This window comes from Macaca mulatta, chromosome 11, assembly GCF_049350105.2.
Source record: "Macaca mulatta isolate MMU2019108-1 chromosome 11, T2T-MMU8v2.0, whole genome shotgun sequence".
Lineage (NCBI taxonomy): Eukaryota > Metazoa > Chordata > Mammalia > Primates > Cercopithecidae > Macaca > Macaca mulatta.
The window spans coordinates 31,866,030-31,892,215 of NC_133416.1; the positions used below are offsets into that span (position 1 = coordinate 31,866,030).

Genomic DNA, 26,186 nt, shown 5'->3' on the forward strand with positions numbered 1-26,186 from the left:
CTCTCTGATATTGTATACTCTCATTCTCCACCTCCCTTTCTTGCCTTATTTTTTGGTATAGCATTTACTACCTTCTACTATTATATGTAACATTTAAAAATTATCCCATTTCCACCTTCTAACTTGCCCCACAAAGGCAAGCATTTTCGTGTGTTTCATTCACTGCTGTATCTCTAGCACCTAAGACGGTGTTTTACACATCCTAAGGGTTCAATAAAAATGTGTTGATTATTTGGGATACTAAATTTTCAACAGTCACTTAACCCATTATGAATATGACTTTTGATCCTACAGTTCTGCTCAGTTCAAGAAGTTTGAGTTTCCATATGCAATGGCATTTGATTTGATTTTTACTTCTACAATAACCCTCCTTTTCTTGAAACATTTTCTTGCAGAGATCTCTGAAATGCTTAATTGTCTAAGTTGAGTCTCTGTGTTTGAGGGTAAGTAGGCTGCCATCTGCATGTCTCTTACCCAATATACAAATACTTTGCTCAAATATCCACTTATCAAGTGCATTGATTACTTCCTGAAGCAGGCTAGTTAATTTCAGAAATGACTCAAACAAGAAATGACTTCATATTGAATTGAACTCTGCCTTCTAACTTCTACTCAGTAATCTTAGTTTTCAGCTCTGCAATCATTCAGAATAAGTCAAATTCTGCTTCTTTAGTAGCCTCAAAGACAAATCAAGACACTTCCTTCCTCCTCTTCAGCCTTCTCTGTATCAAAAAATATTATGGTTCCCACAACCATATCTCGCAAAACATTGTTCTAAATATTTTTCCCATCTTGGTCATTGTCCTTCAGACAAATTCTGGCTTATCAATCTCTCTGTCTAAAGATTGTACCCTAGAGGTCCCTTCCCTGAGACTCTAATAAAATAGTTTCTTAAACTCTTGTTCTAAATATTATTCCAATAGCTTAAGCAAAGGTGGCAAAAGCTTTATTGGCATTCTATCATCACAAGTTTGCCTGAGACAAAGTCAGTTTAGACCATTAAGCCTTTTAAATTATGAGCTGAAATTAAGCCACATCTTTTCTATCTGTACTTGAAATAAATATTTATATTCATTTTACATTAGTTCTGAAAGTTATAATCTTTCCATCATTTTAGTTTTAGCATACCCATTGACTGTAGCATACGGTCTAATCTCGCTGCATGGAACTTAAGGTCCTCTGCAATTAAGTCCCCATCATCCTTTCCATCCTCATCATCCACTGCTACCCCAGTTCCCATTCACATTGTTGTCCAGTCACAGTGGGATACTCAGAACCCAAACAACCCTAATCTTCCCCACCTCCTTGACATTGCTTATACCTAATTCCCTTGGCCTAGAATGACCTCTTTCCTGCTTCTCCATCTGTTGATATCTTCAGTATTAGAACCACCAAAGACCTCATGAGCTATAAAATCATAACTATCCTTCAACGCCTCATTTCAATGCCATCTTTTCCATTATAACATTTATATCTCTCCCCACACTTCTAACCACTCTACATGCACCCTAAAAACCACACCAAAGACAATTAGTCTCTATTTTTTTGTAGTGTGCACATTCTTGGATGTGTGGATTATAAAGCTTATTTCTTCTTGTTTTGTAGTATAGTTATTTTTGTCTAGCTCTTTTTACCAGATTATAAACTTGTAGAACTGTTATCTTTGAAGTACACTATTCAATTCTCAGTACAATTTTAAGAACGAATTTAGATCACTTAAGAAAATGAGATACTTGCAGAACAATTTTCTAAAACTTAAAGATATTTTTAGCTATATTTAGATATATTTTAGAGGACAGGGTATGTAGAAAATTTGTAAAAAGATACTAAAGCTTATAGGACATGAACTATTTTCCATCTTCTAGGTGATGCTAAGCAAAATATTACCATGATTATAGAAATAAATGTGACAGAATTAATCACTAAATCCCATAGCAATGTCATTACCAGATGCTATCAGTATTACATATTTGAATACATCAATTCAAGCAATCTTTAGTTTAATAACTATTCAGGTTGATGATTTACATTAATGAGTAAATATTCACCAACCTAAAAATATCAGATGAAACATATACTTTTATATTAGAACTGGAAATACTAGATAAAATTGCCAAAATAAACCAGGTATGGTGGCATGTCCCTGTAATCCCTACTACTTAGTAGGCTGGGGTGGGACGATCCCTTGAGCCTAGGAGTTCAAGCCCAACCTGGGCAACATAGGGAGACCCTATCTAAAAAAAAAAAAAAAATTTGCCAAAGTGGAGTCTTTTAAACTGCCCCATTTTGTGGGAGGAAACGCCCCAGGAATCACGCCTATGTGGGATACATACCAATTATGACAATAGTAATCTCCTTTGGAATGGGGGTAACGAATCTTCCCATTTTCTCCAAATAACACTGTCCCCTGAGGTTTACAATCTTCAAAAACACAGGAAAGAAGTCAATCATTTTCCTCACCCATAGACAACATTTCAAAATGATCCAGAGGCCAGCCTGAAGCTGTACGATTTATATTATTCATTTCATTGATATTTATGGGAATGCAAATATTTTTAGAGGCTATGATTTAGACGTTGTATTTGCAAACAGACTTTAAAAACATTTCTGAATTCACCATAATTTGAATCAAAATAGAAACTTTTTAAAACACTTCTTCAGATGTAATATTTATCCAACTTTCCCATCTCTTTCTAGGCTGTCTTGGGTAAGGTTAAACACCTTCCTCTAAAGATGCTAAAGTACAATTTGGGAAGCTGAGGCGGGTGTATCACTTGAGGTCAGGAGTTTGAGACTAAGCCTGGCCAACATTAGTCAGGTGTGGTGGTCCATGCCTGTAGTCCCAGCTACTCAGGAGACTGAGGCAGGAGAATTGCTTGAACCCAGGAGGCAGAGTGCATGCCACTGCACTCCAGCCTGGGTGGCAGAACAAGACTCAATCTTGAAAAAAAAAAGAAGATCCTAAATAAGCTGGGTGCAGTGGTTCATGCCTGTAATCCCAGCACCAGCACTTTGGAAGGCCGAGGTGGGTGGATCATCTGAGGTCAGGAGTTCAAGACCAGCCTGGTCAACATGGTGAAATCCTGTCTCTACTAAAAATACAAAAATTAGCTGGGCGTGCTGGCAGGTGCCGGTAGTCCTGGCTACTTGGGAGGCTGAGGCAGGAGAATTGCTTGAACCCAGGAGGCGGAGGTTACAGTGAGCAGAGACTGCTTGCCACTGTACTTCAGCCTGGGTGACAGAGTGAGACTCCATCTCTAAATAAATAAATAAATAAATAAATAAATGGATAAAACTTTTAGTAATGGCATGGAAAGTCTCCCTCATTTACTCAAAAGCTTTAGATGCCAGGGTTAGGTTTTAAACGTTGGCGCCTACGTATGAATATGGGAGGGGCGTTTAAAGTTTACATTCGAAAATTTAAATAAAACTCAGATTGTGAATATGGTACAACCCTTCTGTTTACTTTCCTCTGATGACTCTTTTCAAGTCAGCTTCCTTCTCTAATTAGAACCACACATACCCTCTCCTCTCTGGCTTCCGTTCACTTCTTGGACAGAACTCAGGGCCTTTGTTATATACCTCGGACCCACTTTTGAGATGGGTTGGCCCTGATCCAAACCTGTAGAAGGTATGAGGAGTTAGTGTCTTTTCCAATAATAATCACTTAAATAAAACATTTTTAACAAGGTGACGTTAAAGACTATTAAGAATTGTAACTTCTACTAAAATCAATGCAGAGGGAATCTTTTTCTCAGAGTGAGTGATCCACTATGTCTTTTAAAAAAGGTTAAAGGACTATGTGGAAGCAGAAAGTAATTTATTTGATTTGTTGGTTAGTGTGGTTTAAAAAATAAAATATGAAATATTCAATTCTCTGATTTTTAAGGTTAAGAAAACTGAATTTAACTCTATTTCCAAAGCATAGCCAGTTCTGGAAAGAGATAGGGAAGATGAACTGGAAAAAAAAAATAGGCAAACAGAGGATGAGAAGCTTAGAAGATTATCCTAAGGAAGCATTATTTAAATAAATCACTTATCACATTCCGATGTTCATTTCACTGGGATTAACCATTAATGTCTGATTTCATTGCTCTTGTAAAATCTCATTGTTACCATTTACCTTTGTTCAGGGCTTTTAAATATTATCAACTTTCCCTTCCAGGTGACCAAAATGGAATATAATTGCTACCAGAAGAGAATTGCTCCCCTGCAGTAGAGCAGCGAAGAGGACTTTTACATCTAAGACCAAAGAAGAGTCTGCGGCAGTTCGAGGAAGTGCTGGCCTGTGGTTGGATCCACAGCACCACTTCTAAAAGCCCTCAGTCAGGTGGCTGCCCTTGGACTGCCATGAGAAAGGGATGGAGGATGGAGAGAGCACTATGTTCTGGGGCTCTGGGTCTTGTCATTTTAAAAAATACTTGGTTCCTACATTCAACTGCTTGTTCCGGAAAGCTGTGTTCTCTCAGGCCTCTTTCATTCTGCAGAGGACAGGTTTGGTATCTCCAGGCCCACATTTTCCTAATTTAGATTTTAGTGTCACAGAGCCAAATTAACTCTCCAAGGCCTCCCTCATTTTTTCACTGTTGCCAAGTAAGTTAACAAGGTTGAGCGGGCAAAGTGGGAGATGAGTGATTTATTTTTAGTATTCTTAAGTAGTACAGAGAAAAACTGTGCCAACTGAAAAAATGAAGAAAGAGGCCGGGCGCGGTGGCTCAAGCCTGTAATCCCAGCACTTTGGGAGGCCGGGACGGGCGGATCACGAGGTCAGGAGATCGAGACCATCCTGGCTAACGCGGGGAAACCCCGTCTCTACTAAAAAATAGAAAAAACTAGCTGGGTGAGGTGGCGGGTGCCTGTAGTCCCAGCTACTCGGGAGGCTGAGGCAGGAGAATGGCGTGAACCCGGGAGGCGGAGCTTGCAGTGAGCTGAGATCCGGCCACTGCACTCCAGCCTGGGCAACAGAGCGAGACTCCGTCTCAAAAAAAAAAAAAAAGAAGAATCCCCTAATGAGTCTATTCTCAAGGTCTGTTAATAAAATCTCATAAATGCAAAAACGCATCTCATGAAAATTTTATACAGGGATTTGGTTTGTTCAAGTTATATTGACAGATTTCTATACTCAGGGTTTCAGAGACACAAGTATCTACATTGGACTAAGAATTTAAAACCAGCCTTATTCTTGCTTTGTTCTAAAGCTTAGTTCTGATAATATCGCAACATAGCAGAGTAACTACCCTTGAGTTAGGATGAGATGAGGAAGAAAGAATTCACCTACCTGTGAACAGGTTCTGAGTGATAAAATCCATCAACTCAGACACTTTGGAGAAAATGACAAGTGATGCCTTCATATGGTTATTTCTTAGAGGAGCTGAATCTCCAGCACAACCGACTACCCAGGAAGTTATCCCAGCAAGAATCCAGATTCCACCACCTCTTCTACAAACCAGTGGTCCTCCAGCGTCCCTCTTTCATGGTACAAAAAAAGAGAAAATTTGAAAATAGCCACAGTGTAAAATATTTCATCGTTTCCGCAAACATCAGCACTCATCACAAAGTGAAAAGAGGTAGAGGCAAAGAAGTCCACTAGTCATCGTCCATCAACTTTTTGTTTATCCATTTTCTTGTGTCCTTATCGTTAGTTTCAAGGCACAATCTTTTAATCAAGATAAAATCTCTTTATACCTATTGGCTGCAATCTTGTCAGGTTAACACTTTTTCTTCCTCTTTTTTTTTTTTTTTTTTCCACTACCATGTACATTCTAAAAGTTGTTGGAAGGGAGGTAGTATAGATAGATGCTTCTACTATAGCTTGTCACCTGGAATTGCAGGAAAGCCTAGGTCATCTTCCAGTCCTATAGAGCATCAGTGAATAGATCCCCCAAGATAGTTCAAGGCCTCAAGGCTTTAAGAACAGAAAGCCTGGGCCGGGCGCATGGTTCACACCTGTAATCCCAGAACTTTGGGAGGCAGAGATGGTGTATCACCTGAGGTCACGAGTTCAAGACCAGCCTGACCAACATGGTGAAACCCTGTCTCTACTAAAAATACAAAAAGATTAGCTGGGCGTGGTGGCGGGTGCCTATAATCCCAACTACTCAGGAGGCTGAGGCAGGAGAATCGCTTGAACCTGGGAGGCAGAGGTCGCAGTGAGCCAAGATTGTGCCATTGCACTCCAGCAGCCTGGGCAAGAGAGTGAGATTCTGTCTCCAAAAAAAAAAAAAAAAAAAAAAAAAAGGAAAGCCTGGGAAACCTAATTTTATCCAGGAGATATATGTAAAGGACCACACTGGCTCTTATCCTACAGAATAAAGAACCCAAGGTTTTAGGATTGCATCTTCAATAACATTCCAGAATCTATACCACTTTAAGACTCTGTTTCAGACAACTTTTTGTCAGATTAAACTCTTCTCACAAGGTGTAGAGGGTTTCATTCAAAAAAGGATTGCCTATAATGAATGCAGATAACAAAAAGCACCTTTAACCTGTTTTCCAATTTAGAAAGTGGCATAAGTGTAAGTTTCAGTGTCCTCCCTCCCAAACTCCTGTCATTGCCTCTTTTGAGATTTTTGAGAAAAACTCAAAATCCTTCCAACAGATAATTTCAGAGAGCTTCCCTCAACATTTTCAAGCTGCTTTTTGGCAAAGAATAATGACTCCTTAGTGCTCTACCTTAAAAGAGAAGATAATTTACTTGGAAGACCTATCTAAAACTTAAAACCCCTGTGTTTCAAAAATTGGTCTCCTTGTCCCCTCTAAATATCTTGTGAAGATTGGTATTCATTGTGAAGTTGTGTCAGTCTTTGGAGATTGTGGTCATTCCCAATATCTCTTACACAACTGTGACCAAAGCTATGTATCTTCGGTCAAATTTTATGCAAATATATTCTGCACCAATGGAAAAACATTCCACAATGCTTAACAACATGTGAAATGAAGAATTCATAGCTGGACCTAATAAGATTGTGAAAGTGGTCGTCTTGCTTGATTCCATTAGGTTGGACACGTTCAAACTAATCCCTTTTCCCAACCCACCAAAATAAAAGAAGTGTAGGAGTAGGAATGGATGTGGAGACAGGAAATAATTCTTTCTGCTTAGGTCAAGTACACTTTTTCAGTAGAAATCAGATGAAAAGATGAAGGGAAAAGGAATTTTGACACAGTAACAGAAGAAACAGGAGCTTCTTTTGCAGAAAGGCAGAATCTACTTTCACCCACATGTTGGTAAACAACTAGGCTGGTTTACACTTTTGTACCTGGCAGGCGTTCACTGCCCCATCAGGGAAGCCGGCACACAGCATGGTCCTTCCCAGGGGAGGGAGGTTCATGCTCTTGAGCACAATATTACATGCTCTGTCATCCATGATGGGAAGTTCCATTTCTTGTAGGACATTTGAATATTCTGATGCTGCAGAGAGAGGACAGATAAGTTAGTACACAATATCCTCATGGAAACAAATTAATGAGAAGTCTACAAGTTTAGAACTATTTCAAACAGATTTTTAACCACATGTAGAAGTAAAATTGTTTTTAGGTGTGAATCATATTCACTTCTAAACATCAGATACATGGCAGAGGACATTTTAAAAATATTCAGCAGATTTTTAAGGTAACATAGGCAATTGTACAATTGTGGCTTCTCTAAACAAATGCTTAAATGTTTCCCCAACAGAGGAAAACTTTGGTCAATACAGAAATGTTTTATAACAATCATTTTTTTTTGAGACAAGGTGTCCCTCTGTCACTCAGGCTGGAGTGCAATGGTACAGTCAAGGCTCACTGTAGCCTCAACCTCCTGGGAGCAAGTGATTCTCTCACCTCAGTTTCCCAAGTAGCTGGGACTACAGGCATGCCACCATGGTTTGCTAATTTTTAATTTGTGTGTGTGTGTGTGTGTGTGTGTGTGTGCGTGCGTAGACAAGGTCTTCCTATGCTATCCAGGCTGGTCTTCAACTGCTGGGCTCCCATCCTCCTGCCTTGGCCTTCCAAAGTGCTAGAATTAGAGGTGTGAGTCACTGCACCCTGCCTAAAATTCTTTATAAAATAAAAAATCACAATGTATTTTTGTCAAGCTTTGAGGTTGACAAATAAAAATTGTATTTATTCAAGGAGTACAAAGTAATGTTTTAGTATATGTATACATTGTAAAATGATTACCACAATCATGCTGATTAACATTACATCACCTCACAGAGTTAACTTTTTTGTAGTGAGAATACTTAACATTTACCCTCTTAGCAAATTTCAAGTATTCAATATATTAACTATAGTTCCCATGCAGTATATTGGATTTCCAGGACTTACTTGTCATACAATTCCACATTTACACCCTTTGAACAACATCTTCCCTTTTCTTTCACTCTCAAATCCATGGTATTTACTCTTCTACTTTTTGTTTCTGAGTCTCACTTTTTTAAAAAGTCACAATATTAAAGACAAAGAAACTTAACTGTTATTACTATTTCCTGATCATCCTTTTGCCTTATACCTCCTCATCTATCACAGCTCTATCCAGCTTCCTTTATCTTCCATACCTAACCAAATTGGCAGCAGCAGGAGTGATATGAATAGCCTTTTAAGAAGTATAAGCCTTTTGATGCTGAGGATAACCAGAAATCTTCATTGTGTCAGAAATTAGGGATAAAAAATGATAAATGTACTACTTATGGTCAAGAAAATTATTTCTGCTTCCCCTGGACATACAGAGATCTGGAAGAAGTATTAAGTCGTTTTGATGTCCCTTACTCTTGGAAATCTTGCCCCATCGACTGGACAAGCAAATAATTCCTGGTTCAACTTTATCATCACTGTCAGGAAGACAGATTGGCTGAACAGCAGTTCCTGAGAAAGCAACAACAAAGGCATGAGGTTCATGGATAAATATGCCGTGTTGAATATATTTGGAAAAGTGAAATCTATTGATTTTATGGTTTCTACACTTTCTTCCTAAATGTAATGGTGACATATTTTAAGTTTTGGCCCCCCCATAAAAACTGTTTTGTATTTATAGAAATTTAGAGAAATGCATAAAAAGTAAAACAAGGAAAAACATAAGGCCAATTGTTCTGCACACCACCATGAGTCCCCCAATCTACTAACATTTTAGACTATGGCTTTGTTTTGAAAGGAGAGTTTTTCACTCGACAGCTGTTGAGCACAAATCCAGAGGAATTAGCCAGGCCCCTGCCTTTGAGAGATTGAATTGATCTTTAAGATCCTAGAAATTTACCTGGCCATGAGAGGAGCTGTAAAGAACCTGGGACATTTAGAAAAAATATAGATAATTGTGGGGAGAAACCTGTAATTTAAGAGAAAGTGGCTGAGGATTGATCACAATTGATATCCAAATCTTTAGCAAAAAGCTCAGTAACTCCAACTATGATACAAAAAATAATTTTAGATCTAGACATGTGCTGAAAATGTAGCACACTAAAAACAAAGAATGGATCTCAAAAAAATCTAGAAGGAAAAAAACATATTACCAAAAAGGAATGTTATTGATTTCTCAACAGCAGTAAGTGAATGTTAGAAGATAGTAGAACAAGATGGTCAAATTATCATGTGGCAAGCACTCTTTTAGATCTCAATGAATGGACAGAAAGAAAAATATTTCTGTCTTGGTAGAACCTACATGAGTGTGTATATTTGTGTTTGTGTGTTGGGTGAAGGGAGAAGAAACAAATAGCAAATATAATACATTGTTCAGTGGTAAATAAATGCTATGGAAAATAATAGGATAAAGGAGATTAGTCTGGAGATTAGGGAGAATGGCATGGAAGGAGTCATTTCAAATATGATGATCATGGAAAGTCTCATTGAGCAGGTGACATCTGAGTAAAGTCTTGAAGCTGAGGAAAGGAATCATGCAGTTATCTGGGTGGAAGTCATTTGATGAAGAAATACTCCTTGCTGCAGGATCATGCATACATGTTTAGGGGACAGTGGGAGGCCAGGATGACTGCAGCAGATTAAGTAAGTTTCATAAAAAAATAAACAAATCAGAGGTTAGATGTAGGACTAGGAAAGAGGGTATGTCAGATAATAATGACATTGATTTTCATCTAAATGTAATAGAGAACCATTGAAGTTGTTTGAATGGGGTGATATAATCTGATTTACCTATTAAAAAGTATCATTCTGGCCACTGGGTTAATAACAAACATTAGGAAGACAGAAGCAGCAGCTTGAGTAAATTTCAGAGACCATTAAAATTAACCCAGGCAAGAAATGATGGTAGTATTGCCTGGAACAAGATGGCAAAAGCGTGAAGTGAGTGAGGAAGAAGCAACAGGATTTTCTGACTCATTGGATGTACAGTGTCAGAGAAGGAAGAATCAAGGATGAATCTAAAGTTTTTTGGATTTAGAAGTTTAAATTATTGATCCTGGATGAGATCACTAAGAGAATGAGCCCAACTAGAGAATAAGATGTCCAGGGTTGAGCCTGGGCATTCCAACAATATGAAGTCAAGGAAAAGAGGAAGAATCATCATAGAAGACTAAGAAAGGGTACAATAGGGTAGGAGAATAACTAATGAATTCCCAGAATTGAAGTGAAGAAAATATTTCCAAGAACATATGAGCAATTCTGCTAAAAACTCTCATCCAGAAATATGGGAATTGAGAAGTTACTTTGAATTTAGCAACATAGAGGTCATTAGTGACTGTGACAAGACCAAATTTATGGAACAGTGGAGTGAAAATCTGATCCACTTAAATGTGGAACAGATATCTTAACCTAATACATCCAGCTATGAGAACTGAGGAAACGAAATTGACATAACAAGCATAGATGGCTCTTAGTAGAGATTTTCTATAAAGGAAAGAAAAGATGGGGCCATAGTTTCCTCTTATATACACTTACGGTTTGAGTTATTCTCAGTATTTTGATCATCTACTATCTCCTGACATTCACTTACTGCTGTTGAGAAATCAATAACATTCCATTTTTGGTAACGTGTCTTTTTCCTTCTAGATTCTTTTGGGGTTCTTTCCTTTAGTGTGCTACATTTTTGCACATGTCTAGATATATAATTATTTTTTGTATCCTAGTTGGAGTTACTAAACTTTTTAAATCTAAAGATTTGGATATCAATTATGATCAATCCTCAGCCACTTTCTCTTAAATTACAGTCACTCTCCACCAATATCCATAGTCTTTCTAAACTTCAAATTGAATGTTTATTACACTCTATCTTCTCTGTCTCTTATCCTCATTGTCTCCTCTGGGTAATTATTTCAGATTGTCTAGTTCCATACACCTAATCTAATCTGGTAGATAAGTATTCTGTTGAGTTTCTAATTCCAATTACATTTTTATATTTTCACATTTTACTGGCTTATTTTCAAATTTCCCTTTCATCTAACAGTTTCCTCTGGTTCAATCATTTTCAGTACACTTTCACTTCTTTAAACCTTAATATACTCATTTTCTATTCTCTATTTTGAAATTTGTAACCTTTGAAGGTCTGATTCTGATTGTTAATGCTTCAGACTCTATTTTCAATGGCAAATTTCTCTGCACGTTTCTGTGCTCGAATTCATTAAAGCTTTATGGGAATATATTAAAGCTGGGATTTAAATTTCATTCTCTCAGAGAGGATTTATTTTTGCTTCTGGCAGAGGCTGATTACTCACCTGGAACCACTTTAAAATTTTGCCTTGGAGTGTTTGTGCCACACAGGTGATGTCAATTCCACACAGGTGATGTCAATTCCAGCATCAAACCTGAGTGAGGCCTGGCTCATGATTACAGATACTTCTGAGAACCCTCTGTCCAGAGCCAAGGTTGAGACAATTAAGTGCCCTTATTCCCTCACTTTATGTAGCATAACACGTACAACTCCCTCTCCCTATCTTTCAAAGCATCACCTTTCAGAAATTTCCAGGTTCTTTACAGTTCCTCTCACGGCCAGGTAAATCTCTAGGATCTTAAAGATCAATTTGATCTCTCAAGGGCAGTGGCCTGACTAACTACTCTGGATTTGTGCTTTGTTTTTGGCCATGTAACACTTCCTTTTCTTGCATTTAAAAAAAAAAAAAAAAAAAAAAAAGGAGGGGGTCTTTTAGTATTTTACCCAGAAAGTTTATATTACCTGTGTTGAGAGAGTGTTGTATATCTTGTTCATAGTAATGACAGAAAGAAGCCTCTGAAAACATTTTCAAATGTTCCAAGCTTTTTGGTTAGAGGTGAATATAGGTAGGTAGTTAGAATGGAGCCCAGCCAAGAAACAGGAGTCCTTAAAATACTAGTTGGCCAAAATATGGACTTAACCTAAGTTGTTCATCAATGGATGAACGAAAAAGAAAATGTAGTATATACACACAGTGGAATATTATTCAGCCATAAAAAGAATGAAATCTTGTCATTTGTAACAACACAGATGAAACTGAACATGGATATTAAGTGAAATAAGCCAAGTACAGAAAAACAAATATCACATATTCTCCCTCATGTGTGAGCTAAAATACTGAATCTCATGAAGATAGAGAGTAAACCTGTGGTTATGAGAGGCAGGGAAGGGTAGGGAGGAGGGGAGGATGAAGTGGGGTTGATTAATGGATACAAATATACACCTGATGTTTGATAGATCAGAGAAGTAATTCCAGTGTTCCTAGCATATATAAAAAGATAAATATTTAAGGTCATAGATATCCTAATTACCCTGATTTGATTATATGAATGTATCACATTATCACATGTACCCTGAAAATATGTACTTGTAATATGTATCAATAAAAATAAATGAAAGGGAAAAAAATGTTGGTTGTTAGGTTAAGCATAAATAATTTGTGGCTGGGATATGTAGCTTATACAGTACTTTTTTTAAAAAAATAAGTTATAGACTGAACAAAATTATTTTAAAAAGAAACAAAGCTGAGCTATTCTATTACTAGACAGCCACACAGACATTAAAGTTAACTAATTAGCAGTTTTCCTCCATTGCATTTTTAATATTCTAACTCTCCATACTCACCAAACTTAACTTTGTGTTTTAGATACAGCAGTGCAATATCAGGACTCATATATTCATGGCTGTTGTATTCAGGATGGGTAATAATTTTTGAGACAGGAATATTCTGTTCTTGCTCATCCTGCTGAGAGAGGCTGTACTCCCCAGAAGTCACAATTATGTTCTTCAGTTGCTTCCTAAAACCGAAGATAAATGTTTCATAAATAGTTGTTCCCCCTACACAAGTCTTCTTGGTTTCATGTAATTAAATGAAGAGTGATTAATGTACCTTTAAGCATCCCTGAGTCTTTGAAGAAGGTTTTCTTTATTTATTGAGTGTTACCAATGGTCATATATTTTTAATCTAGAAAAAGTCATGGTTTTCATCATGTTTCCATTTTTCTGAGTCAAGTAATTAAATATTGCCTCCTTTACTTCTTTGAGATACAAACCTTAGTTCATACATGCTATGCCATTTGTAACAGGATATAAAAGTTGCTTTCTAGAACTGTTCCTTCTTTTCTCTTATTAGTACCCTCTATTAATCTGGTCAAATATATGTAATTTCTGCAGCTTTTTCCCGCCGAATGATTTAAACGCAGCTGATTAAAACTTTGGAGCATCCATCTAACATTTCTTGTTAATGCTTTATTATAGTAAGTAACCACCACCTCTGCCCAAGCACTAAATCCATAAATGATAGATGATGTCTAGGATTGTTTAATTCAGTAGAACAGGAAGCACTGGAAATCTTGGAACAGACACACATTTCTGGGAATCAGGGAGATCAGTGGGTGGGTGCACTGGGAGGCAAAATTAAGCAAGGAACTGAGAATGAACCTGCTATTTAGAGCAACAAATCTCCCAGTCCCATAGCCAGGAATCAAGGCCTGACAAGTAATGGAAATCCACAACTTACTCACTGAGGCTGTCCAGGCAGTGTGCTGCTGTAACAACACGATCTCCTTGAATCAAGCTTCCTCCGCAGAAGTGGTGCTCATGTGATTTTAGGGAGACCTGCCCGAGAAGAAAGTTACAAACGCAGCTAATATGCCTCCCCACAGATGTATCTCCATCGGAAACACTGAAGATCAACTTTTCTCATCTGACATCATATTCTTAAAATACTGACATAACTTGGATAGTAAGATAGTTCCTGTGAAGTAAACTTTTTGGTAGAGAGCTAGAGGGGGTCAGGAGAAAAACCACAAATCAACGTGAATTCTTGCTTTTGAAACAAAGGAAATATTTCACCGTTTTCTCATTGAGAAATCAATGCCTTTGTTGTACTGACCTGCCACGGATGTCCAGCCACTGTTGAATTTCTCCAACTACTAATTCTAGAGAAGAATCTAGATCCCACGGCAGGTTCCTTACTTTTCATGTTGACCATGCGAATTCCACACTTCAGTCCTGTGTAGAAGAGCATGTGCGTGTGTGCACGCACACAGAGCCTTATTTAAGAGTTCACTTTACCAAGATTTCCCGTTTGGATTTTCCTGGCCTGGCACAGACATTCTGATAGCACTTAGCTGCAGACTATCACATTGTTCTCTCAATATTTTCTTCAGAATATCCCACAGTCACCTGGGTTGACCAGAATTTGCCTCCTGTCTGCTCCCTTTCAGCCTGTGTTACCACTGGGCAGGAAGGAGCCAGCGCTGCCTCTGGTAGGTGACTTGGTTCTTACTTTGGGAAGATGCAAATTTAGGTTGTGTTAAAGATACCAGGGGCCACGTGCAGTGGCTCATGCCTGTAATCCCAGCACTTTGGGAGGCCCAGGTGGGCTGATCACTTGAACCCAGGAGTTCAGGACCATGGGCAACATAAGACCCCATCTCTAAAAAAAAATGTAAAAATTAGCCAGGTGTGGTGACCCGTACCTGTGGTCCCAGCTACTTAAAAGGCAGAGGCAGGAGGATCACATGAGCCCTGGAGGTTGAGGGAGCCATGATCGCACCACTGCACTCCAGCCTGGGTGACAGAGCAAGACCCTGTCTCAAACAAACAAACAAACAAACAAACAAAACAAAACAAAGATACTGGGGAATAACATATACTACTCTGGAAGGGAGATATTTGACTTTAAGTTACTTCTACTTGGTTAGGTTTCCTTGGAAGAGGCTCCTTAGTACACACATGATTATCAGGTGTGCCTACAAACTTGAACTCTAGAATCCAAAACATTTCAAAAAGGAAATCTGGCCCAGGCCTTCCTTTAGGGACATCTGAGCATGCACCACCCCTCACCCTTTCTTCCCAAATGCCTCAGGTGTGGCGATACCACCCTGACTTCCTGAGGCAAGGAGTAATGAAATCTTCCCTCTCCAGCAGGCTCAGCCTCCTCCGCAGTCCTGGTGCTCAGGGCCCTGGGCTCACCTAGGCTTCTGGGGTGGCCGATGACCAGCAATAGCAACAAACCAACACTGGCCAGCACACCCATAGCCTCCATGCTTCGGCCTCGCACGTCCTCCCGCCCTGCAGGCTGCGAAAACTCTGGGGGGAAGGCGGGGCAGCGCTCTTTATTCCCTCCCGTGGCGCCTATGGGCAGCACCTGCCGTGGCGCCTGGGTTCACAGGTGTCCCTCTTCACGATTATTTGATCATTGGGAGCTGCCGCCACTCTCTGGTCGTCCCTGCTGTCACAGCGCCCCGCCACCCAGCCTTAGAGACTGGCGCGAGGTGGCCCAAGGGGCGGCAGGGGTGCTCACACGTGTGCAGAGGTTCCTGCCAGCAGATCCAGAGCAAGCCAATCCGTGGCCTGGAACGCTTAGCCCTGCGAATTCTGTCTCAGATTAGGGAATGCGGTTCAAGCTCAGGGGCAATGAAGCTGGTTCCCCACGCGAAACACAGGCAGGACTGCTGAAAGGCGGAGGCTCATGAAGCTTACTACAATACTGCCACTTCTAAGAAGCTTGTTGAAGCCCTTGACCCTCTAGAGTTTTCAAAGAGTGAATAGGAAAGATCAGGCTCGAGCTGACATCATTTTCTGGGTGGCAGTACTGTCCTCCATTTCAGCAGAATGGGCCAAAAGCTGTAGAATCCATCATTTAAGATGATTAAAATCAATCTATTGGTGAGATGTCACTGTTTTCCTTGAATATTATTTTGTAGGGCTGAATTTAGAAGGCAAATAAAGCCTGAATTTGTAATGGTCTTACATTTTGTCAGAAAATCAGGGCAACGCTAAGTGGACATTCTATATATATATCAAATAACGTGGCCACCAGTCCTCCAGTGCCAGTTGGAGGATTTTACTTTCAAGTGCTCTATTTTACTTTCATGTAAAATAGAAATAAAAGCTTCTTGAGGTAGGCGGGTACATAAACTAAGGGAGACAGGTGGGAGATGAACAGGTAGATGGGAAAACAGAAGGCAGTCAAGGTGGAGATAATGTAAGCACAGGTACAAGCAGGTGACAATCTACTGGGTACAATGACCTCTGTGACTACAGGAGAGAACAGAGGGTAAATGGACACCTTTTGATGAAAAGCCTTAAAAAAGTGAATGATGCCTGGCGTTGTGGCATGTGGCCTATAGTCCCAGCTATTGGGGAGGCTGAGGCAGGAGGATGGCTTGAGCCCAGTTCTGGGTTGAACGGCACTATGCCAATCTGGAGTCTGTTCACACTAAGTTCAGTATTAATATGGTGACCTTCCTGGAACAGGGCACCATCAGGTTGCCTAAGGAAAGGTGAACTAGTCCAGGTCAGAAACGGGGCAGGTCCAAACTCCTTGCAGTTCAGTAGTGGGATCTCACCCATGAAAAGCCACTGCGCTCCACCCTGGGCAACACAGCGAGACCTTGTCTCTGAAAAGAAAAAAATAATTTTTTTTAAATGTGACTGGAACTCAAACTTGAAACATACATCTCAAACCTTCTTGTTTCATGAACCTGAAAGCGGTTTCTGTGATTTTTTTTGCTTTGGTTTTTTTAAAACAAGGTCTCACCCTATCACCCAGGCTGGAGTGCAGTAGTGCAATCTTGGTTCACTGCAGCCTCAACCTCCTGGGCTCAAGTGATCCTCCCATCTTTGCCTCTCAAGTAGCTGGGACTACAGGAGCACACCACCATGCCTGCTAATTTTTTGTATTTGAGGTGCAGTTCACCATGTTGTCAAGGCTAGTTTCTGTGATTCTTATGTCCCGAGTTCCACTACACGAAAAAGCTCTGGAGCTCCACTGACCAATGTGGCAGACATTAGCCATATGTGGCTATTTAAATTAAAATCAATTAACAGGAAATTAAGTTAAAAATTCAGTCCTTTAGTCACACTAGATACATTTCAAGTGCTCAGTAGCCACCTTGCCTAGTGGCTACCATGTTGAACAGCACAAATATAGAACATTCCGTCATCACCAATAGTTCTGTGGGCCTGTGCTGTTCTTGAGAGTAGCACTATTTTCTTTTGAGTATTTATTTCAAGGAAAGACACCTCGGATGACAGTTTGAGTAGATGATTCATTGGTTTCATGCGTGGGTGTCTAGGGGGTAAGGGGTATCCAGCATGCTCTTAAGGTAAGCAGCTCTTCTGTGAAAATAAAACATTGAAACTCCAGGCTTCAGTACTGTCCAGGGAATGTCCAGGTGTGGTGGCTGCCTGAACAGTGGCCTTCACTACTCCCCTCCCTATAGTCATCACATGCAGGGTGACCATTTGAACCACCGTGCCAGCTCCAGGGCCCCGCCATTCTCCAGTAAAAGCTCAGAGCCCCCACATGGACCCAAAGCCCTCTTTCTTTTTAGCAAGAGGTAAGATGAAACCCACCAAAAAGTGTTTCCTAAACAAAATGGAAAGAACTAGAAGGTGAACATGTGCTGTGCAAGAATGGTCAGGCCAGCAATATTCAAGTTGCTGGTCATACCATGGCCAGCCCTTGTGTGAGGCTCACAGGTGCTGTCCCCTTTCACTCTTCTGCCCATGGCACACAGCTTTGCAGCATATTCTGTGGTTTCTTTGTTTCAAACCTGGGAATCTCCATGCGGTGGGGCACTGTCTCATTTCCTGTTACAGGACAACTCCCTTTTTTTCCAGAGTTCAAAACCCACAGCTTCAACTGAGACCCTATTCTTATATACCAAGGTTTAGTCCCTTACAGGCCTCACAGAATAATGCCTTTCCATTAAGTGGAAAAAGAGCCATTCAATAAGAATTACACACCATTAGTAGCCAGGCCATAGGCCAGGTTCAGTAGCTCATGCCTGTAATCCCAGCACTTTGGGACGCTGAGGCAGGCAGATCACCTGAAGTCAAGAGTTCGAGACCAGTCTGGCCAACATGGTGAAATTCCATCTCTACTAGAGATAAAAAAAAAAAAAAATTAGCTGGGTGTGGTGGCACATGCCTGTAATCCCAGCTATGGGAAGCTGAGGTATGAGAATCTCTTGAACCTAGAAGGTGGAGATTGCAGTGAGCCAAGATTGTACCACTGCACTCCAGCCTGGGCAACAAGAGTGAGATTCCATCTCAAAAAAAAAAAAAAAAAAAAAAAGTCAGGCCATTAGTTTTAGACTCAAATGTTCTAATAAAGTAATGGTTTAAAAATAAATTGAGTTTGTAGTTATATTAAAACATCCAAATGGAAGAATCCTCTTTTTATGTTTAAAATAACTTCAGAAAAGGAAAGGATATCAAGGAGAGGAGTGGGCTGGACTACCCCCAGAAAGTGGTGACTTGTGATGTACAGCAAATCTGTCTTTAATTTGGACATCTTCACTAGCATTGGACAACTGTGATCTGCTATTCAAAAAGCTTGGCTGTGAAGGACAGATGGAGATGTGATAGCAGCTACAGATAATATGAAATAGAAGAGGATTTTTTTTTTCCAAATTGTTTTGGTGTTGATTACCTGTGTATGTGCTTTAAGATAGAGAAGAACTGACAATTTGACAAAAGTCAGCAAAAGAAAGAAGTTAAAAGATGAAGGAGAAGTTAAGGAATGGAATGAAGTTACATAAGAGGCAAAATTCAGAACCTAGGGTCCTCTTCTTCCATTATGATAACAGGAGAAAAGAAAGGATAGAATTAGGTGCAGGAAAATGTATAGATGAAGTGCAGGGCACTGAGGGATATCTGCTTTCTACCTTTTATTTACTCTGTGAAGAGAGAGGTGACAGCATCTAAGCATGATGGGGGAGTGGATCTGGAGTGGGCGAGTACTGAATTGGCACTGTGTGGAGGAAGGGGAAGAGAGCCGACAGGAAGCACGCAGAACAATGCAATGAAATGAGTAAATGAATGAAAGAAGGAAGGAAGATGGTCCTTTTAAAAAAATTGTTAAAACAGACACTCCTGGTGACACGGACATCAGTAGGTACTAACCATGAAGTACTTGAGAGATTGAAACCAGACATACTTATTTTAATAATATTTTATATAAAATAGACATTTACATAAATTTAATTTTGGAAAGACCTAGGCAAAGTATACATCATTAGACTCAATGGAAGAAATACTTTATGGAAGATAAATTCTAATGGGCACAGTCAAAGTAACAAAAATGTACATTTACATACAACTGATCAAAACAGGAAGTGTGAAAAAAGAACATGATGCAAATCATTTCCCCCTGACAAAAGGAGGGATCTGCGTGAATTACAGCAAATCAAATGATTTCCACATTGTAAAAGCGAGCCATGGCTTCTACAGATATTTTAATTCCTTGGGAGGAAGTTTCACCTCATCTTTTATCCCCAGTAAAGTAACAATCACTGTAGGAATTTTTAAGTGCACAGACTGTAAAATAAGAGTAACTACCTCTGCCATGTTCAAGCATTTGGGCAATTCAGTCACTTTTAGGGTTGTATCATTAAAAAAAGGGCAACAGTTATGAATTATCTCATCAGATGCATAGTGTTTTTCAATCCAGATTCAAGAGTAACCATTCGAGTTACTCATTGAGCTTAATGGAAACATCAAACCAACCAGTCCTTTCATGGGTGGTAAACATGACTGAGACACTGGCCAACTTGGCCCAGGTAAGGTGGCTCTTCAGTGGCAGAGCTAGAACTAGAACTCAGATGTCTTGATTCTTGGGCTAGTGTACCCCTTCTATGGACCAGCAAGACAAATAACCCCCAAAGGACATCACACATATTGAAAACTACCAAATTTGATACATATACATATACAATGTGTACTACTGAGAATGCGAAGAAACTACTGGATTTTTAGACATAGACGTGTCTTTCCAGGTGGGAGTCAATGGTGATCTATGCTTACAAACCAATAATGAGCATATATTGTGGTGGATGCTGATTTTATGAGTTACAGACCATAAAGACTTTAATTGAAAAGATCAATTAAAATCAATATTTTAATATCAGCCAATTGATTGTTATAAAGATCTTATCAATTCTGTTGTGCCACTTTGATTGATATTAAACCATGCTTTTGATTGCAGTTATTTTCTGTTCTCTTTAAGTTACATGGCTACAAATAAAATATTGAGGGAAATAATATTGGAAGAACTATTCAACATATTTTCCTTTTGTATCAAAGACTTCAAGAATAATTATAAAATGTTATAATATTTCTCTATCTTATTTTTGACACCCTAAGCTTTTATTTTATTCAACTGCAGCCTAAATGCAAGATTTGACAGGTATTTATTCTTTTCAAATGTCAAAAGATACCATCTAGATAGCTAAGTTAAGCTATATTTGGAAGATACCAACATATAATCAAATCAAAGTAAATGTAATTTGGAAACCAGGAAACAAAAATTTTTTAAAAATCACCTCTAACTATATTTGTTGTGAATGTCGTTCCTAATATCCTCTAGATTTATTATTTTAAGAAGGTGAATCCACCACAAAGTCAAAGCAAAAGTTTCTTTTTTTTTTTTTTCAAAAACAGATTCTAATAAGTACGAGTAAGAAATAATTAACAAAAACTCATGTGTGCCCCAAATAAAGATAGAGATATAGGCATAAACTCTATACCATGGACACCTTCTATGAGTCATGAAAATATCAGTCATATATACTGGGCACTTAGTCTGGTACATGCAAATTTCAAGGCAATTCCTCTCCATCTGAGAACCAGGAATTCTGTAATTTTAAGGCCAAATTGTAGTCCAATTGCCACAAGTGCAAAACCACCCCACATAACCACCTATTTGTGAATCATGGAACGATAGCCTCAACCAACCAATTGTGCCATAAATCATTGTTAAGACTTCTTTGGCTCATTTTAGTACAGATTTAAAAGTAAAAATTGCAAAAGATTATAAACATCTATTATTTTGTAAAAGTTTCAAACTCCCATTACAGTTATCAGCCTTGTAGCGGTTCTCCAGCCTAGCTGCACATTGGAATCATGAACAGCCAGGATGATTCAACCAGAGATTCTGAAAGGTCCTCAGGTGATTCCAAAGTGCAGCCGTGTTGAGAGCCACTATGTGTGAGGGAACAGATGTCAACTATCAGCTGAATGTAGCTCTTCAATCTGAGAACCTGGAATGTCTTACAACGACAATAGGAAACCCACATTTGCTTTGTTTCTCCTCACATTACAGTTATTGCGGGCCAGTTTTGATAGGACAGTTTAGATTTTCTCATTTAGTCTGACTGAAAAACCGTTTCACGAGGCATTTGCACAACCACTGCAAAACACTGCATCAAACTAGGTACCACCTATTACAAATTTCAGATTCTTATGCTAAGGGTTGTGTGGTACTGTAGGAGGTTGGAATTAAAGTGCGACAATTCTCTTTGTTTTGTGATAGGCTTTAAATTAAACAACCCAAAAGGATATATCTCAGGATTCTCTATAATAAAACTTCTTTTCCTCCAAGGCATTTGCATCTTTGGTTTAGTTCACCTATGTTGTATCACTGAAACATGTTTTACAAATACTGTTAACAGATCGAAAGCATCTGAATCATTTAAAAAATCCTGAATGAATAATTCATAAGGTTAAAATAAGCTGCTAAAGCCATTCTTGTGGCTTCTATATCAAAGCATACATAAAGAAATGGACACTTGTCAGGGATTTTGAAGGCAAGGGGAACTGATTCTAGGTACCAAAAAAAGGAGAGGTTAGATGGACTGGAAAAAGAGGGGTGATATATACATGAGGAACTCTAAATGTAGCTGGAAAAAAATAACAAATCTGTTCAGAGTAACACAATCATAAAATGAAACTCTGATCATTGGTTCAAATGTTCAGCCAGGCCAAAGCAACTCCTGTTTTATCCTCAGCCACTTTCCTTCCTACCCAGAACCTGTTTAGGAACCCAGTGCAAAATGAAAGTGTGGACCTCTTGCTCAAAAATTATTAAGAATTATTAAAAATTTCAGCCAGACATGGTGGTTTATGCCTCTAACCCCAGCACTTTGGGAGGCCGAGGTGGGCAGATCGCTTGAGCCCGGGAGTTTGAGACCAGCCTGGGCAACATGGTGAAATCCTGTCTCTACAAAAAATACAAAACTTAGCTGGACATGCTGGCACATGCCTGCAGTATCAGCTACTTGGGAGGCTGAGTTGGGAGGATCCCTTCAGCCAGGAAGGTCAAGGCTATAGTGAGCCATGTTTTCGCCACTGCACTCCATCCTGGGTGACAAAGTGAGACAAAGTGGAACTGTGTCTCAAAAAAATAAGTAAAAATCAGACATTCAACTGAGCTCAGCGTGCTTCAGAGTGCAGGGCCCCGTGGGACTGCAAACATTGCACATCCATGAAGCCAGCTGTGCTCCTCCATTTCAAGAAGGTGCTATCAATCCACACAGCAAGTATACTTTCATTAAGGGCAAACTAGATGCACCTCTGTGATGAATGAGGGCACTCCGTTTTTATTATAAAGATAAGTTCCACGTATTATTTCGTGTTACAAGGACCAAATGAAAATAGTTACAAAATACATTTAATATCTTTGAAAAATAGTATGTGATTTATTTTCTTATATGCACTGTTTTAACTGTGAAACTATTGCATTGGCCACATCTCAGTGAAGGTATTCACTTGGGATAAAAGTATCTGATCCAACAAATAATGACTTTTTTAAAAAACAGTGCTTACTTTTAGTGTTCAAAAGATGCCAGTGTGTGTGGACAGACTGACAGTGAGAGAAAAAGAGAGGGAAGAAAAGGGAAAAGGGGGAGGGAAGGATGGGGGCAGATAGGAAAGCACCTACCAGGAGTCAGACAAAGTTTCCTGAAGGTCATGTGATCCTTTACCCTCAGGAACTTTTAGGCTGAAATCACCATTTCCATTATTCCCACAAATGTACTCTCCTATCTTTATAAGCACTTCAAGTAAGGTGTAATAACTGTTCACAATTTGGGGCTCAGTCTTTTCCATTAAAGTTTTAAGCATCAGTTTTCATTACAGATTATTCTGAAAAGTTGTAATAAAGTCCTAGACATTAGGGCTTCATGTTTTTTCAATCTGAGGGTGGGGTTGTTATTTTACAATAAACACAGGAGTATGTTTCTTGACCCTAGGACTATGATTTTGGGAGGAAGAATATATCTTAGTTAAGGTTGTGGATACATTTATGTTATATAACACGAAAAAACTACTAGAAACAAGCGATCGTAGTGGTAATATATACATTATTGGATTACTGATGCACACAAAGAGATGCGTGCTAATTCAAATTCTGTAATCATTTGCATTTAAAATACTCCCCTCGCCACGCCTTCTGCGGAAATTTTTCTTGTTTACTTAGACTTACCTTGACAAAACAAATAATAACACTGGGCTAGTGCTTCGTGATACTGGGTTGAAAGAAGCAGAAGGCTATTTTTACCCTGCCCTGGCCTGAGCATGTGACTTATGTGAGCCTTTAGGCTATTATGTCTGTGTGATACCTGGCTCACCACTACAAACAGTACTGCCTGGAGTGTTTTGGTTTTGTTTTTAATGATGAAGACCAAATTAGAATCAGGTGTTCCAACTTCTTCACTTCCAAAACATACTACTGCCAAAACACTGAAGGCTGATTCCTCACATCTCTTTAGCAAGTGAATAATCAACACAAATTTTGGAATGGACTGTTAAAACTTAACTATTTTACAATTTAGATTTACATTTATAAGATCAGTTTTGAAAGCTGATATTAAAACCACTTTGTACAGAGAAAAAAGAAGTGTGTGTGTATATATATTAATTATTTTATAAGTTATGAAATAAATAACACTAAAAATAAATGTCAAATTGTGAGTTCAACTTTGCCTTCCCTATCTCTTAAATATAAATATATATTTAAAATTTGAATTTAGATCTTTACCCTAGATTTTTAGAGCATTCTCCATAATATTCTCAAAACAAAGAATTCTAGGTATTAATCATTGATGTTCTAAGCCCAGAATTCTCATTAAGCCTAGGAACACAAATAAATAGAGCTCTTTTTCCATCTAGTTAGAATCTATGAAGATTTCTGTGATACATCACAAAGTTTCCTCAATGGTTAAATATATTTTTCAAAAAATAATAAATCTCATGATGTCTGAACATTAAGATAATAAAGTAGGACATTTCTGTCAGTTAATATCTTTAATTTTTTATGTAGAATATACTATTTTTTCTCCACCAAAATAACAATGTATTTGCAGGCGGGAACATGTATGATTTTAAATGCACTTTTGAAATCTTAGAGTAGAACCACTACTCTAGTAATACTTGTAATAAAATCAAAATAGTTTTAAACACTTCCATAAAGAATCAGGGGTGCCCGGCTCCTTGATGTCCCCCTAGGGATAAAGACATCCATATACAATTCCAGGAGCTTCCCTTTAATTCCTCAAAAAAGCACTAGGAATACTCTTAGGGGGATATTAGATAAAGCTCACTTAGCAATAGCCCTTTTTCCCCACATATTCTGGAAGGTTCTACAAAAGCTATTAGATACTCATTTCTGGTTCTGGAGAATTAAATAAGCCAATTCTTGGTCGGATTTTCCAAATGGCTTACCACAGAGGATTTATCCTCTTTTGAAATATTTCATCCCATAAGGAATAGAAGCTCTGCCTTCACAGCATTTCAAGCTTCTGTATTTCTGGGACAAAAAAATGTCTAAACAGAATTAGATTTCCAGGTCTCAAAAGCACAGAGATCTATCAAGAGAAATCTGGAGTTGAACCAAACAAAAATCTGCAAAATGTGTAAATGTCGTTCTCTTTCCCTCTCAGACCTTCTTGCCCTCGTTTGCTGTTTTCGTCTTCCTTCGTGGAAAAGCAAGTCCTTCAGCACTGGGCTACCAGCAGATGCCCCAAAATGTGTCACCGTGAACTCGGAATGAGCGAAAATCTCATTAGTTGTGCCCCTGCTGATGTGAAAGCAAGGCTTCCATCACTCCCTTTTCAGAGGGACCACATTATCCTATGAGGTTGACTCAAACGGTGCTATGTTTGATCCTTTTCTCGAACTTCTTGTAATCGTTTTTCTAGGCGATCCAATTTGGCAAGATTTTCCTTCAGCAGTTTGCTGTCTGGAACCAACTGTAAGGCTCTCTCATAATAAGCTCTTGCAGACACATATTTTCCCTGGGGGTGAGAAAGAGAGAGCAATTACATTCTGATCCATCACAAAACTCTCTCAGAGAATGAAGAGATTAAGAAACTGACCCTCTGCCCAGTTTTGCATTAATGTTCTCGTATGGAAACTCTGTATGTATGTGTAATTTTATCCTTGTCTATTGGTGCTTTTGGAGACTCTATTTGTTTTAAGCACTAGATCAGCTGGAGAATGTGAAAGAGGAGAGTTATACTGTAAGGATAAATGACAGAAAAACAGATTTTCAATTCTACTAATGCAGGGTGTGAGGTTATCGTTTCCTAGTGTCCTCAGGGAGCTAGTACTGTTCCTTTGTAATTAAATGGAACCATGGCACAAAATTCATATCAGGGGAATGGGGTGGAGGGGGTGGGAGAATGAGAGATGAGAAAATGTTTTTAAAACTGCAAGAAGAATGATTAAATAGTTTGTGTATCCACTCTATCTGTTTAGTGATATAGCAGTTATTCTAATCTTCAGCTTAAAACTAAAAGTAACTTTCGCCTAATAAAGTTTTTATGCAATGAAAAGTGTTGATAAGAATGTGAAGTCAAATTTTCTACTACTGCGGGTTTGCAGCAGTATGCACCAGCTGTATACTTTTAGTGCAGTATAGTATATTACTCCTGACCTACTAAACACAACTGTCCCCACCTCTGTTGGCTTCCAACTGTTTTGTTTGACTCTTCAACTAGCAACCATGTGTGCCTGGTCCCAGAAGGGGTCCCTGGCAACT

The 26,186-nt window shown here is 38.9% G+C and overlaps 2 protein-coding genes across 6 annotated transcripts in view; both read right to left on the reverse strand.

The window, feature by feature from the left end:
• Positions 1–15,395, reverse strand: part of OVCH1 (ovochymase 1) — a 54,459-nt gene extending 39,064 nt beyond the window's left edge. Inside the window, exons 1-9 of the mRNA XM_028829375.2 lie at positions 15,332–15,395; positions 14,247–14,365; positions 13,872–13,969; positions 12,977–13,149; positions 8,746–8,841; positions 7,257–7,408; positions 5,279–5,468; positions 3,524–3,622; positions 2,334–2,421 (exon numbers count right to left, since the gene is read on the reverse strand). Coding sequence (XP_028685208.2) covers positions 2,334–2,421; positions 3,524–3,622; positions 5,279–5,468; positions 7,257–7,408; positions 8,746–8,841; positions 12,977–13,149; positions 13,872–13,969; positions 14,247–14,365; positions 15,332–15,395 — 1,079 coding nt within the window. The remainder of the gene's footprint in view (positions 1–2,333; positions 2,422–3,523; positions 3,623–5,278; positions 5,469–7,256; positions 7,409–8,745; positions 8,842–12,976; positions 13,150–13,871; positions 13,970–14,246; positions 14,366–15,331) is intronic.
• Positions 15,396–19,286: 3,891 nt separating this feature from the next.
• Positions 19,287–26,186, reverse strand: part of TMTC1 (transmembrane O-mannosyltransferase targeting cadherins 1) — a 285,978-nt gene continuing 279,078 nt past the window's right edge. For 3 of the 5 annotated variants that reach the window (XM_077953180.1, XM_001101625.5, XM_015151352.3), the window contains one exon: positions 19,287–25,440. In XM_077953180.1, coding sequence (XP_077809306.1) covers positions 25,300–25,440 — 141 coding nt within the window. In that variant the 3' untranslated portion in view covers positions 19,287–25,299. The remainder of the gene's footprint in view (positions 25,441–26,186) is intronic. The other 2 variants (XM_077953179.1, XM_015151350.3) reach the window with 1 other exon arrangement.